General features: G+C 38.3%; 1 protein-coding gene across 2 annotated transcripts in view; it reads left to right on the top strand.

The window, feature by feature from the left end:
• Positions 1–14,489, top strand: part of CFAP54 (cilia and flagella associated protein 54) — a 462,482-nt gene that overhangs the window by 179,847 nt on the left and 268,146 nt on the right. For both annotated transcript variants that reach the window (XM_064283706.1, XM_064283705.1), the window contains exons 33-36: positions 2,480–2,710; positions 8,439–8,581; positions 10,569–10,750; positions 12,368–12,595. In XM_064283706.1, coding sequence (XP_064139776.1) covers positions 2,480–2,710; positions 8,439–8,581; positions 10,569–10,750; positions 12,368–12,595 — 784 coding nt within the window. The remainder of the gene's footprint in view (positions 1–2,479; positions 2,711–8,438; positions 8,582–10,568; positions 10,751–12,367; positions 12,596–14,489) is intronic.

Genomic DNA, 14,489 nt, shown 5'->3' with positions numbered 1-14,489 from the left:
ACCATCAAAAAATGTTTTTTCTTCTTTTCCTGTGTTTAAACCTTTTGTTGTTACTTTATAGTAGTGGTCTCATACAATATTTGTCCTTTTAAGATTGACTTATTTCACTCAGCATAATGCCTTCCTGATTCATCCATGTTGTGAGATGTTTCGTGGATCCATCATTATTATTTATCATTGCATAGTGTCCATTGTATGTATGTACCACAGTTTCTTAGTCCATTCTTCTGTTGATTGGCACTTGGATTGTTTCCATCTTTTTGCTTTTGTGGTCTTATGTCTTTTTGATATGTCCCCATCATCTTTTTGAACTCCTCCTTACTTACCTCAAGATATTCATCTTGTAGTTTCCCTGTGCCAGCCCTAGAATCAATACATTCTTAAAAAAGGAAAATGGTACTTAGAATCTAAAATCTTGGAGCTATTGATGTGTCTTTACTTCTAGTCTTTTCAGCAGACAAATCTAGGAAATACGTATATACAAATAAATCTATGTCTCTATTTATGTAAATACCTATGTAAACATTTCTCTCTCTATATATATATCAACATATTCTTCTATTTTGTTGTTGTTGAGAATATACACAGCAAAACATGCACAAATTCAATAGTTTCTATGTGTACCATTTCATGACACTGATTACATTCTTTGAGTTGTGCAACCATTTTACAACAATGTCAAAAAACAAGAGAGTAGCCGTTGAGGCTGCGTATGTACAACCAAACACCTGATGGAATTTGGTTCTTTGGTTTGGAGGTTTAGGGTCATGGTTTCATGAACATCCCAGTTAATTTGCTCGATAATATGTTTAGTGCTATCCTGCTTCCTAGTTTGTTGCATAGTGCCTGGGGTGTTAAAAACTAGCCAGCGGCCACCCAAGGAACAGTGATTAGTCTGTATTTACCTGGGGCGACAGAGGAAGAAAGAGAGTCTGGAATAGGAGGAGAATATGAAATGTGTGGCTAATTGCCTCCATGAACAACTGCCTCCTTTACCATCCAGATCAGAAGAACTGGATGGTGCCCAACTACCATTCCTGAACCTTATAATCAAAGATTCTGTGGAGGAATCCTGATCAAAAGGGGGAAATGCAGAACAGAATTTCAAATTTTCATAGCTCCAGATTTTCTAGAGTCATGGAGGCTAGATGAGCCTCTGAAACTATTGTCCTGAGATAATCTTTAAACCTTAAACCAAAAAATATCCCCTGAAGTCTTCTTAAAACCAAACAATAGTTTAGCTTAACTAGTAAAGTATGTCTGCCTTGAGCATTGTTCTCTTTCAAGATCTGTCTATATGGGATCAAATTTACGATAGCAACTCAAAAGATTAGATAGGAAACTTAGGTGCCAGTGAGTTTATGTTAATGGGGGAGGAACAACTCAGAAAAGGAGGGTGAGAATGGTTGTACAACTCCAAGAATGTAATCTATGTTACTGAATTGTACATGTAGAAATTATCGAATTGGTGTGTGTTTTGGTGTGTATATTCTCAACAACAAAAAACAAAACTAAAAAAAATAGTTGAACTATTTTGAGATTTTGATATGAATGATTTTTTAAAACTGAATTTATTATATTTAAAGCCTGAACTATTAGCTCAAATTTGAATATGAGTTTTCTCCAGATCAGACTGGATATGTATTTGTGAAATTATTTTATTTCATCTATGAACCCATTGCAGTTGAGTCGATTCTGACTTACAGCAATGCTATAGGACAGAGTAGAGCTGCCCCATAGGGTTTCCAAAGCTGTAATCTTTATGGAAGCAGATTACCACATCTTTCTCCTGCAGAGCGACTGGTGATTTCAAACTGCTGACCTTTCTGTCAGCAGCTGAGCACTTAACCACTGTGCTACCAGGACTCCAGCATTTCATCTGTAAACTAAAAAAAAAAAAAAACCCATTGTCTTAGAGTCAATTCCAACTCATAGCAACCCTTTAGGACAGTGTAGAACTGCCTCATTGGGTTTCCAAGGAGCAGCTGGTGGTTTCAAACTGCTGACCTCTTGATTAGCCCCAGAGCTATTAACCACAGTGTCACAATATTTTATTTTCATTATAGTCTAGGTAATGTTAGAAAAATTTTGTTCCATTTTTTCCCCCTTTAGGAACATTACAGAGAAGTTACTTTCTTATTTAATGTTGAAATTAGTTGATGAAATTGAATGTTATATCATAATTTAGTGGTCTAATCTCAGTGGCTTTTGGTTACAGAAAAGTAAAGCTCTGTTTGAGTTTAGGAAACATATTAGAGAGAATTGAAGGCAATACATAGTGTCTCCATCCCTACCCTTGTGCTTTCTTTACCACCTGATTTCACATTTTTAGCACTAAGAAAATGATAAATAAGTGAGGAAGATCTGCATAAGGGTAGTCAAGTGACTTCTTGATCTATTTTGTATAAATTGGAATCATTCTTCTTTATTAAGTGTATAGAAGTTTGTGTAATTGCAAAACTTCTTTCTCCCTTGGCAGAAATAAGAGACCTGATGTTAGAAAAATAGCCTATCAATCCCTGGTGGATTATATGAATCCTATAATATCAAATTATGTTAAAAGAAAGAGATTCCATCAAATATTTCTTGAGGAGATGCCCTGGAGATCTCAGATGAACCTGTATCTGGCAAACGCACACTTCAACCTGCTTTTACTAAAGCTAGGGGAGCGTATGAAGATGAAATTTGGTACTTCACAGGCAATGGTCAGGTATAGTACATTACCAATGTATAATGGTTTTTTAATGCTATAAACATGGATTATGTTTGTATGTGGAAGGCTCTAATGTTTACAATAACCTAGAAGAGGTTTACAGAATGCCTTTATCTTTACACTGGCCATTGGCATATTTCCTAATTTCTTATTCCAGGATCTTAAGTGTTTATGAAGTGCTAATTTGTATATATCTTGAATGTGTTTATTAATATAGCTTTCAGTGCAAGGGTAAAGTGTAATTCCAACAGAAATTTAATATGAATTGTGTAATAACTTTAGATAATAGTAGGCAAAACTGTATTTCATTTAGAAGTATAATTTACACTCTATAAACAGAGACTTGGTGGTGCAGTGGTTAAGTGTTCGGCTGCTAACCAAAAGGTTGGCAGTTTGAATCCACCAGTCACTCCTTGGAAACCTTATGGGGCAGTTCTACTCTGTTCTCTAGGGTCACTATGAGTTGGAATCGATTTGACGGCAATGGTTTTTTTTTTTTTATAAACAGAGATCATATTTTCTCATACGATGTCAACTTTCTATCACTACTTTGACAGATATTTTTGAGGTCTTATTGAGTGTCTTTGGCTAAGTGCAAAGAGCCCTTGAGGCACAGTGGTTAAGTGCTTGGCTGCTAATGGAACTGTTGGTGGTTCGAACTCACCAGCAGCACCGCAGGACAAAGATGTGGCAGTCTGCTTCTGTAGAGATTACAGCCTTGGAAACCCTATGGGGCAGCTCTACTGTGTCCTGTATGGTCCCTATGAGTCAGAATCAGCTCAACAGCACACAACATGTAACCATTAAGAAGATGATAGAGAATCATTCATTCAAACAACATTTGTTGAATACCTATTAGATGTAAAACACTGAAGTAGATGCTGTGGGCACTGTATTCATTTCCTATGGGTGTTGAAACGAAGTACCACACACTGTTGTTGTTAGGTGCCGTCGAGTCGGTTCCGACTCGTAGCGACCCTATGCGCAACACAACAAAACACTGCCCGGTCCTGCGCCATCCTTACAAACGCTGTTATGCTTGAGCTCGTTGTTGCAGCCACTGTGTCAATCCACCTCATTGAGGGTCTTCCTCTTTTCCGCTGACCCTGCACTCTGCCAAGCAAGATATCCTTCTCCAGGGACTATCCCTTCTGACAACATGTCCAAAGTATGTAAGACGCAGTCTCGCCATCCTTGCTTCTAAGGAGCATTCTGGTTGTACTTCTTCTAAGACAGATTTGTTCATTCTTTTGGCAGTCCATGGTATATTCAATATTCTTCGCCAACACCACAATTCAAAGGCGTCGGCTCTTCTTAGGTCTTCCTTATTCATTGTCCAGCTTTCACATGCATATGATGCGATTGAAAATACCATGGCTTGGATCGGGCACACCTTAGTCTTCAGGGTGACATCTTTGCTCTTCAACACTTTGAAGAGGTCCTTTGCAGCAGATTTGCCCAATGCAATGCGTCTTTTGATTTCTTGAGTGCTGCTTCCATGGCTGTTGATTGTGGATCCAAGTACAATGAAATCCTTGACAACTTCAATCTTTTCTTCATTTATCATGATATTGTTCATTGGTCCAGTTGTGAGGATTTTTGTTTTCTTTATGTTGAGGTGTAATCCATACTGAAGGCTGTGGTCTTTGATCTTCATTAGTAAGTGCTTCAAGTCCTCTTCACTTTCAGCAAGCAAGGTCGTGTCATCTGCATAACACAGGTTGTTAATGAGTCTTCCTCCAATCTTGATGCCCCGTTCTTCTTTATATAGTCCAGCTTCTCGGATTATTTGTTCAGCATACAGATTAAATAGGTATGGTGAAAGAATACAACCCTGACACACACCTTACTTGACTTTAAACCAATCAGTATCCCCTTGTTCTGTCCGAACAACTGCCTCTTGATCTGTGTAAAGGTTCCTCATGACCACAATTAAGTGTTCTGGAATTCCCATTCTTCGCAGTGTTATCCATAGTTTGTTATGATCCACACAGTCGAATGCCTTTGCATAATCAATAAAACACGGGTAAACATCCTTCTGGTATTCTCTGCTTTCAGCCAGGATCCATCTGACATCGGCAATGATATCCCTGATTCCACATCCTCTTCTGAAACCAGCCTGGATTTCTGGCAGTTCCCTGTCGATATACTGCAGTAGCCGTTTTTGAATGATCTTCAGCAAAATTTTGCTTGGGTGTGATATTAATGATATTGTTCTATAATTTCCACATTTGGTTGAATCGCCTTGCTTGGGAATAGGCATAAATACGGATCTTTTCCAATCAGTTGGCCAGGAAGCTGTCTTCCATATTTCTTGGCATAGACGAGTGAGCACCTCCAGCGCTGCATCTGTTTGTTGAAAACATCTCAATTGATATTCCATCAATCCTGGAGCCTTGTTTTTCGCCAATGCCTTCAGAGCAGCTTGGACTTCTTCCTTCAGTACCATCGGTTTGTGTTCATATGCCATGTCTTGAAATGGTTGAATATCGACTAATTCTTTTTGGTGTAATGACTCTGTGTATTCCTTCCATCTTCTTTTGATGCTTCCTGCCTCATTTAATATTTTCCCCGTGGAATCCTTCACTACTGCAAATCGAGGCTTGAATTTTTTCTTCAGCTCTTTCAGCTTGAGAAAGGCCGAGCATGTTCTTCCCTTTTGGTTTTCCATCTCCAGCTCTTTGCACATGTCATTATAATACTTTAGTTTGTCTTCTCGAGAGGCCCTTTGAAATCTTCTGTTCAGTTCTTTTACTTCATCAATTCTTCCTTTTGCTTTAGCTGCTTGACGCTCAAGAGCAAGTTTCAGAGTCTCCTCTGACATCCACCTTGGTCTTTTCTTTCTTTCCTGTCTTTTCAGTGACCTCTTGCTTTCTTCATGGATGATGTCCTTGATGTCATTCCACAACTTGTCTTCGGTCAATAGTGTTCAATCCATCAAATCTATCCTTCAGATGGTCTCTAAATTCAGGTGGGATATACTCAAGGTCATATTTTGGCTCTCGTGGACCTGCTCTGATTTTCTTCAGTTTCAGCGTGAATTTGCATATGAGCAATTGATGGTCTGTTCCACAGTCGGCCCCTGGCCTTGTTCTGACTGATGATATTGAGCTTTTCCATCGTCTCTTTCCACAGATGTGGTCAATTTGATTTCTGTGTGTTCCATCTGGCGAGGTCCATGTGTATAGTCGCCGTTTATGTTGGTGAATGAAGGTATTTGCAGTAAAGAAGTTGGCAGTCTTGCAAAATTCTATCATTCGATCTCTGGCATTGTTTCTGTCACCAAGACCATATTTTCCAACTACTGATCCTTCTGCTTTGTTTCCAACTTTCGCATTCCAATCGCCAGTAATTAACAATGCATCTTGATTGCATGTTCGATCAATTTCAGACTGTAGCAGCTGATACAAATCTTTTATTTCTTCATCTTTGGCCCTAGTGGTTGGTGCATAAAGTTGAATAATAGTGGTATTAACTGGTCTTCCCTGTAGACGTATGGATATTATCCTATCACTGACAGTGTTGTACTTTAGGATAGATCTTGAAACATTCTTTTTGATGATGAATGCAACACCATTCCTCTTCAAATTGTCTTCCCACCATTGTAGACTATATGATTGTCCAATTCAAAATGGCTAACACCAGTCCATTTCAGCTCACTAATGCCTAGGATATCAATGTTTATGCATTCCATTTCATTTTTGATGATTTCCAATTTTCCTAGATTCATACTTCGGACATTACTTGTGTGTTGTACTTGTGTGTTGCTGTGATGCTGGAGGCTATGCCACCGGTATTCAGATACCAGCAGTGTCACCCATGGAGGATAGGTTTTCAGCTGAGCTTCCAGACTAAGACAGACTAGGAAGAAGGACCTGGCAGTTTACTTCTGAAAAGCATTAGCCAGTGAAAACCACATACTGGGTGGCTTAAAACAACAGAAATTTATTGCTCACATTTCTGGAGGGCAGAAATCCAAACTCAGGTTTTTGGCAGGGCTGAGTTCCTCTGAAGGCTCTAGGAAAGAATCCTCCCTTGTCTCTTCTAGATTTTGGTGATTGCCCGTAATCCTTGGCATTTTGTCATTTATAGATGCATTACTCTAACCCCTGCCTCTGTTATCACGTGTCCCTGTATGTCTCTGTGTCTCTTATAAAGACACCAGCCATTGGATTCAGGACCCACCTTAGTCCAGTCTGATCTTATTTTAACTTGATTACATCTACAAACACCATTTCCAAATAAGGTCACATTCACAGATATGAGGGTTTGGACTTCAACATATCTTTTTAGGGGTTAAAATTCAAGTGACAACAGGTATACAAAGATGAAGTGGCTGTACAGGCTAAATACACAGACTGTAGTCTGGTAGGGTAGACTGATGTTCACAAATAACTGTAGCTAATGGTAAAAATGGAAGTACACATAAACTCTCATTAGTTCCTGGGAAGGAAGGCTTTCCTACGGCTGGGACAAAGGAATAGCTTCATAGGGAGGGGGTACTTGGCCTGGGTCTTAATGGATTAGCAAGATTTAGATATGTATAGATTAGGGAAATAGACATTCCAGGTAGTTGGAAGAACATGAGTCAGAATCCAGGTAAAACACAGAATGAGAACCATAAAGAGTCTGACAGGAATCTAGGACATGTGAATGGGGGTGCCATGAAATAATTAGCAAAATAGGTCAGTACCGAATCACGGATAGTATAAAATGTCTATTAAACCTGAACTTTGTTTCATGTACAGTGAAGGCTATGGAGGGTTTTGAGCAAGGCCATGATAAGAAGTTTTTCTGAGAGCAACATATCAAATGAACTAGAGGGAGGAAAGACTTGAGCTTGGTACAGAGATATAAATTAAGAAGGTATATTCCAACAATCCAGTAAACAAAAATTGAGGGTTGAAATTCCCAGTGAACTTGGGCTCAGTCTTTGTTTCTCCAGTATTTTGGTTAAAATCCTGACCAGAGTGAACCTTCACAAAAATGTCTCCAGTTAGATCCCTTTGCTATGGCTATACCAGACTTGCATTCAAGATGCAGTTAGCTTACCTCATCAACAGAGAAGGCTTTTGGCAAAGTGACCCACTCATGGGGCAATGCCAAGGAAAGTGGTTCAGAGCAGAGGGGTTTCCTTACTGTTCTCTGAAAAGAAGTCCTGGCTGAGCTTCCTTACATATATGACCATTTATGCATGATTACCTGGGAGCACAAGACGGTGGTAAATTTGTGTCAGGCTAACTTGGTACTAAATTCGATTTTATTAAAACTCTTATGTATAGTCAGGATGTGTGTATGTATATATTTTTGTGGAAGTTTATTTCTTAGGCCTTATTTTAAAAAAGAAACAACATTGACTATGGACACATTGCTGTATATAATAGGCACCTTCACTGAGTTGTGTTTAAATCAGGTGACTGTTAGTTAACATAAATTATGTTTCAGAGTTCATAGAGTGAGTTTACAACTTTCCTTCCTATTTTCAAGGGCCCTTGCAGGGAAATAGATGGTGATGTCGAAATTCCTCAGAGCAAAGTGACAGTTTATAATATTAAAGTTAATTGGAAAATGTTTGGCTTTGGACAAGTGCCAAAATACATTGTGATCCAAAATTTGTGAGCAGTAACTCACAAATGTTTTAAAACTAAAAGTAGATTGTTTTTGACAGATTTAATTCAATTTTACTTATGTTGCTATTTTAATGTGATTTTTTTTTCCCTTGCAGTTTCCGATCATTTGATCCTAATATGTTCTCATTATATAATTCAGGAACAGTATTACCAACAGGAAAATTTACGATAGAAAGTTACAAAGCAATGCTTGATTTCCTTCTTACAGCTAAAAAAAGAAAGGCCAACTTACCAACAGGTAAAATAAATATGTTAATATTCTATCAAATTGCCTCTAGATTTTTATTTCCAAACAAAATTCAACACACACACACACACGAGCGCACAGAGGTATACACACCATTTTCCAAAGATCCAGAAATTCAGTCCAGTTGTGATACTTTATAGGAGATTCTTTCCTCTTTAAAAAAAAAAAAATGTATTTTTGCTGTCTCATCATATACATTTGGAAATATGTTGTGTTCTAACCTAAATCATTTTGGCTGTTCAGCAAATATAATGTTCTTTTGTTCAATATTGGAAGTCCCCAGTGGTTCAGGATAGGTGATACCTTGCTACCATGTGTTATATTTTAGTGGAAGCAAGTCTCTGAGCAAATTCTGTCAAACATATTAATGCCAGCAGGTACAAAAGCAGTCCTCCAGCCTATTCTGTATTCAGGCCAGTCTCAGTCTTGTCCTAGGATCTCCAACTAGTGCCTTCCAGGAAAGCTCACTCCAAGATGAATGCAACCATATGCTGATGGCAAGGCCAAGTAGACCTCTTTCTTTCCTCTCTGTTACCTGGTTGGTGACAGGGACCTCTGTGAAATAGAGGAATGTGGACAAACAGAGCCCTATATCTGGAGTGCTGTAGTGATGACTGATCTACTGGACTTGATGGATTATTATACCCTATTCCTTCAAAGATGGTGGTGCCTGGACACTATTCGTAACCGTACTCATTTCCTAGGGCTGTCTTAACAAAATGCTACAGATTAAGGTGGCTTATAAGAACAGAAGTTTGTTGTCTTACAGTTCTGGAGGCTAGAAGTCCAAATGAATGAGTCAACTGGACCATGCTTCCTTCAGAGTCTCTAGGGAAGATCCTTTCTTGTCTCTCTCAGCTTCTGATAGCCACAGGCATTCCTTAGCTTGTAGATACACCTTCACAAGGCTATCTTCCCCCATGTGTCTCTCTGTATATCTTCTCTTCTTTATAAGGATACCACTCAGATTGCCTTAGTACCCCCATCCCCCAATTCCGTATGACCTCGTGTTAATTTAACTGATAACATCTTCAATGACAGACCCTATTTCCAAACATATTCCTTTGGGGAACACAATTTAATCCATAACACTAACCGATCACCTATCTTGAAATCTACTCATTTCACAAATAAAAATTATTTCTAATATCTACATGCTGTTACAAACCTCTTATATAGATTGTTAATAATGGTAGTTTTAATGCTACGTAACTTATTGCTGATTGAGGTACTTCATATGTGAGTTAACTGCCCCTGAAGTATTGATTCATATTTGGGGTGCTTTATATACTTTTTAACTTTTTATAGGGCACATGTTAGGAGTAACTGTATCTACATATCATAATTATATATTGAAGTATTTGAATGTAAATTCCATAGATATTGAAAGAGTCTGATTTTTGCATGTAAGTTTTTCAAAAGCTGACCTCCTACCTAAGACCTGCCATGAAACTGGCAATAGAATATTCTAGTATTGAGTGAGATTTACTACCTAATGCAGAGTTCTAAGAGAAGGTTTATGCCAGGAAAAATGCTCTATACTTTTATGCCACACCAGTAGGGGAATGAGTGGCCAGGGCCATTCCATGGCACAAGTCCAGGGGGTGCTGCTCACTTTCTATTTTATGTGTCCTGGGAGTGACCTGTATGCGGCGAATTAAAGATCAGTGGGATGCTCAAAAAACGTGTGCATTTCGGCCTCTGCATTGTTCCTTTTGCCATCTCCTTTGCCTGGGATGCTCTTCTCTATATTCTTCCCGCAAGCTGAGTTGTGCGCCTCCTTCAAGACCTAACGTAAGTGCCTCTTTCTCTAGAAGCCTTTCCTGGTTCATTGAGTCCATGATAACCCTGCCCTTTCTCCAAACTTAGTTAACGTGCATTTTCTGAATTGTTCATTTGACATATATCACCTATATTGGGTTTTCTGAAACTTAATTGTCTATTTTCAATAACATTACACCTTATTTTTGTATTGTAGATGCCGATGAATTTTCTGTTTTTTTTAATTTCAAAATGAGTGACAAAGATAATCCCAAGACACAAACAGGTTCTGACTCAGACTCTCAATCAATTCTTAGTTCTAAGGAAAAGGACCGAGCAGCAAATTTCTGTCTATTGGACCATTTTACGAAAATCTTTTTATATTGCAGGAGAGCGATGGTAATGTGGCCATTTTGATTTGCTAATGTTGTAGACCTAAATTTCATTCCATAAGCTCAGGCGTGTAAGATATATTGTGTTTATTTATTTATTTTCTATACACAATTTTGATTTCAACTTTCAGACCCCATCTTGCTGAATTTAGCCTTAGTCGACTTTGAAGTTTGCCTGCCATGGTCCTGAGGAATCATGCAGTGTTAAGGCCTCAAGGAGAGGGCGTTAGCTCCTTTAGCATGCAGTCATACATCCACCCAGAGCCGAGTAGCTGAGTGGCCGTTGTACCTGTTCACACAGCCCCTGCTTGCAGACACCTCTGTGCTGCATTCTTGCCACGAGTGAGACATGGGGTTCTCTGGTGAAGCCAGGGATTCCTCTCCAGGGTCTTACTCTCTCCTGAAGTATTGTTCTGGGAACCAAGACCTCTGTCTTCCCTTTAGCACAGAGGAAGATCATTCTAGCCTAGAGGAAGGTCCTGCTGCATTCCCCTTCCCAGACCTCCTACTTTTCTGCAGGCCATTTGTGTGTTCCTTCTTTTCCTTTGTTATATTATCTGATAGCTTGCAAAACTCAGAATCAGAATCTTTGGCTACTAAGAAATTAGTTTTCTTTTTCTTAGAGCAGAAGGGCTTAAATGTCAAATGTCACAAAAGGTGAGGGGAAATACTGCATCTATCCTTGCCAGCTAAGAAGGAACAGTTAAGCTTCCATATTCTCCATGGAGTGGACAGAGTGATTTTAAAAAATGTAAAGTAGACCCACATCATGCCCCTTGAACATCACATCCTACCCTCCTTTCCTCTGGCTTCATGGCCCTGGAGGAGCTGGGCCCCGCTCACCACTCTGAACTCAGCCACTCTCAGTCCTGCTCATGCTCGGCCCACTCCCGCCCTTCCAATCTTGAAAGCGCTAAGCTTTTTCCCTCCTCAGCCCTCAGTTTCACCCTCCGTCCTTTGTCTCCATCTCTCAGTCTCAATTGCTGACCTTCTCCCAACACCCCCCCCCCTTGCCACCCCGTGGCCTTGCATTCACTTGACTTGTACAGTTCATCATTTAGGTCTCTGCTCAAATATCACCTCCTCAAAGAAGACTTCTTTTCTGACTGCTCTGTCTAAAAGAACACATCCTTTTACCCCCTATAGGTTCTGGCCTGTTTTTGGTCTTAGTTTTCCTTATAATACTAATTATTCCCTGAAGTTATATTTTTGTCTGCTTTCCTAGTGTCTGTCTCCCCTACTAAAATTTAACCTGCACGAAGGCAGGCCTAGGTTTCTCTGCTCACTGCCGTATCCTCAGCAACTAGAACAGTGGAAGCTTTGGAGTCAGACCACTGGTGTGCAAATCCTAGCTCACCACTTAGTAGACTCGTGGCCTTGGGCAAGTTCCATGCCTCAATGTCCTCATCTGTAAATTGAGTGTAACACTAATGCAGACTGACTGTATAGAAGTATTGTTAAATTAAATGAGATAATATACAGTATCTAGCACATAGTAAATGGCACATAGCAAATGATTTTAGCTGTCTTTATTATTGACATAGTATTTGCAGAAAGGTAAAATTATTCAGAGATCTATAATTTTTGAAACTTTGGAATCTTTTGAATGTTGCATTTATTTTAGGTTCTAGCTCATCGTGGTGGCTATTGGACTCTGCTTCAGAACTGCTGTCGGGCCTTTTGGAACTATACTCAGGAGCTACAAATGCTTCTTAAACAAATGGTTGATCTTTATAAAATATTTCCTGTTAATCAGGATGGTTTTCTCTGTACTTCTGTTTTACCATTCTATTTTGGAGCAGAATTACTTACTGACATGTTAATAGAACTACAAAATGTCAATTCTATTAAGGTAAGAACTTTTTGGTAATGACTTTAATTCTATTCAATTAAAAAATATTTTTATACCATGCAGCTTTGGATAAATAGAGATTAAATTTTTTCCTGAGTTCCTATTTAGATTGTCTATATTTTATTCATTTCTCATTATTATTTGGTTCACAATATGTAACTTGCATTGATGTTAATTAAAAATGTCTCACCTTGAAAATTTGATTTCTTAAAGGCAAAAGAAAGTAACATTTAATGAGCTCCAGCTTCTCTATAAACTTATCTTAATACATTTGATCTTTGTAACAATCTTTTTAACAGAGAAAGAAACAGACCCTAAGAGAAATCATAAAGCTTGCTAGTTGATGTTTAGTCCCTTGCTTTATCTGTCCCTGTTATATCACTCCAGGTCTTGTAGACTTTGCAGCCATTTTAAGTCTACCACATTGTGATTTAAAGCATGCAAATAAAATTGAAAAAATGCAAACATAAAGTAATCTAAACATGGAAAAGTAGTAAACACATAAGCACATTGAGCCATGGATAGGGCATTTGTTTTAGTATTGTATTGTGGGGTTTATAATAGTTCTGGGACTAAAATATGTGCCAACAATAGCACAAAAGACAGGGACAATAAATAGTAAGAAAGTGATCTACTTCTAAAAATCAGCCAATGAAAACCCTATGGATCACAAAGGCCCAATCTGCAACCAGTCATAGAGCTGGTGCAGGACCAGGCAGCATTTCGTTCTTTTGTGCATGGGGTTATCATGAGTTGGAGGTCAACTTGATGACAGCTAATAATAAGAAGGTGTATAAAGTGGTACAGTGGTACACTCTAACTGGAACATGGTAAGTTAAAGATGCATTTTATGATACATAGAATATTCACTAAAATAAAAGTAAATATAGATAAAAATCCAATGAAATAAAAAAGAATATTAAGTAATAGTTTATCAGGAGGGACCAGTCCCTGGAGAAGGACATCATGCTTGGTAGAGTAGAGGGTCAACGAAAAAGAGGAAGACCCTCAACGAGATGAATTGACACAATGACTGCAACAGTGGGCTCAAGCGTAACAACGATTGTGAGGATGAGGCAGGACTGAGCAGTGTTTCATTCTGTTGTACATAGGGTCACTATGAGTGGGAACTGACTTGACATCACCTAACAACAACAACAGAACAAGTAATAGTTAACTAAAAAGAAGGCAGGAAAGAAGGACCAGAGGAACAAAACACACACAGAACAAATAGAAAACCAGTAGCAAATAGTAAGCCTAGCCCAATCATATCAATAACTGTATTAAATATAAATGGATTTCTCATCATGGCAGCTATTGGACTCTGGTTTAGAACTGCTGGCAGGCCTTTTGAATCTGTACTCAGGAGCTACAAAAAAAAAAAAAATTTTTTTTTTTTTTTAGAAAAAAGTACTTTAATTAAAAGACAAATATTGTCTGACTAGATAAAAAAAGGGAGACATGCCTATATACTGTAAGAGAAGCACTTTGAATATAAAGAAACAGATTGAAAATAAAAAAGATGGAAAGACATACACTATGAAAACAGTAACCATAAAAACACTATTGAGGCTATACTCAGGTGAAAAAAAAAAAGAAAAATTTTTTTAGAAAAAAAAAATATTAGATGAAATAATCATCAAATCAAGGAGTATTAGTAGAGATAAAGGAGAATATTTCCTAATGTGAAAAGGCTCAGTTAATCAGGAAAGCATATTGTTATGGATTGAATTGTGTCCCCCAAAAAGATACGTTGAAGCCTTAACCCCTGTACTTGTGAATGTGGCTCTATTTAGAAATAGGGTTTTGAAGGTATTATCAGTTAGGTTAACATGAGGTCATACTGGAGTAGAAAAAAACCAAAACCAAACCCATTGCTGTAGAATCAATTCCT

The sequence above is a fragment of the Loxodonta africana genome, chromosome 4 (assembly GCF_030014295.1).
Source record: "Loxodonta africana isolate mLoxAfr1 chromosome 4, mLoxAfr1.hap2, whole genome shotgun sequence".
In the NCBI taxonomy this organism is placed as follows: Eukaryota; Metazoa; Chordata; class Mammalia; order Proboscidea; family Elephantidae; genus Loxodonta; species Loxodonta africana.
This window is presented reverse-complemented; position numbering and strand designations above follow the sequence as displayed.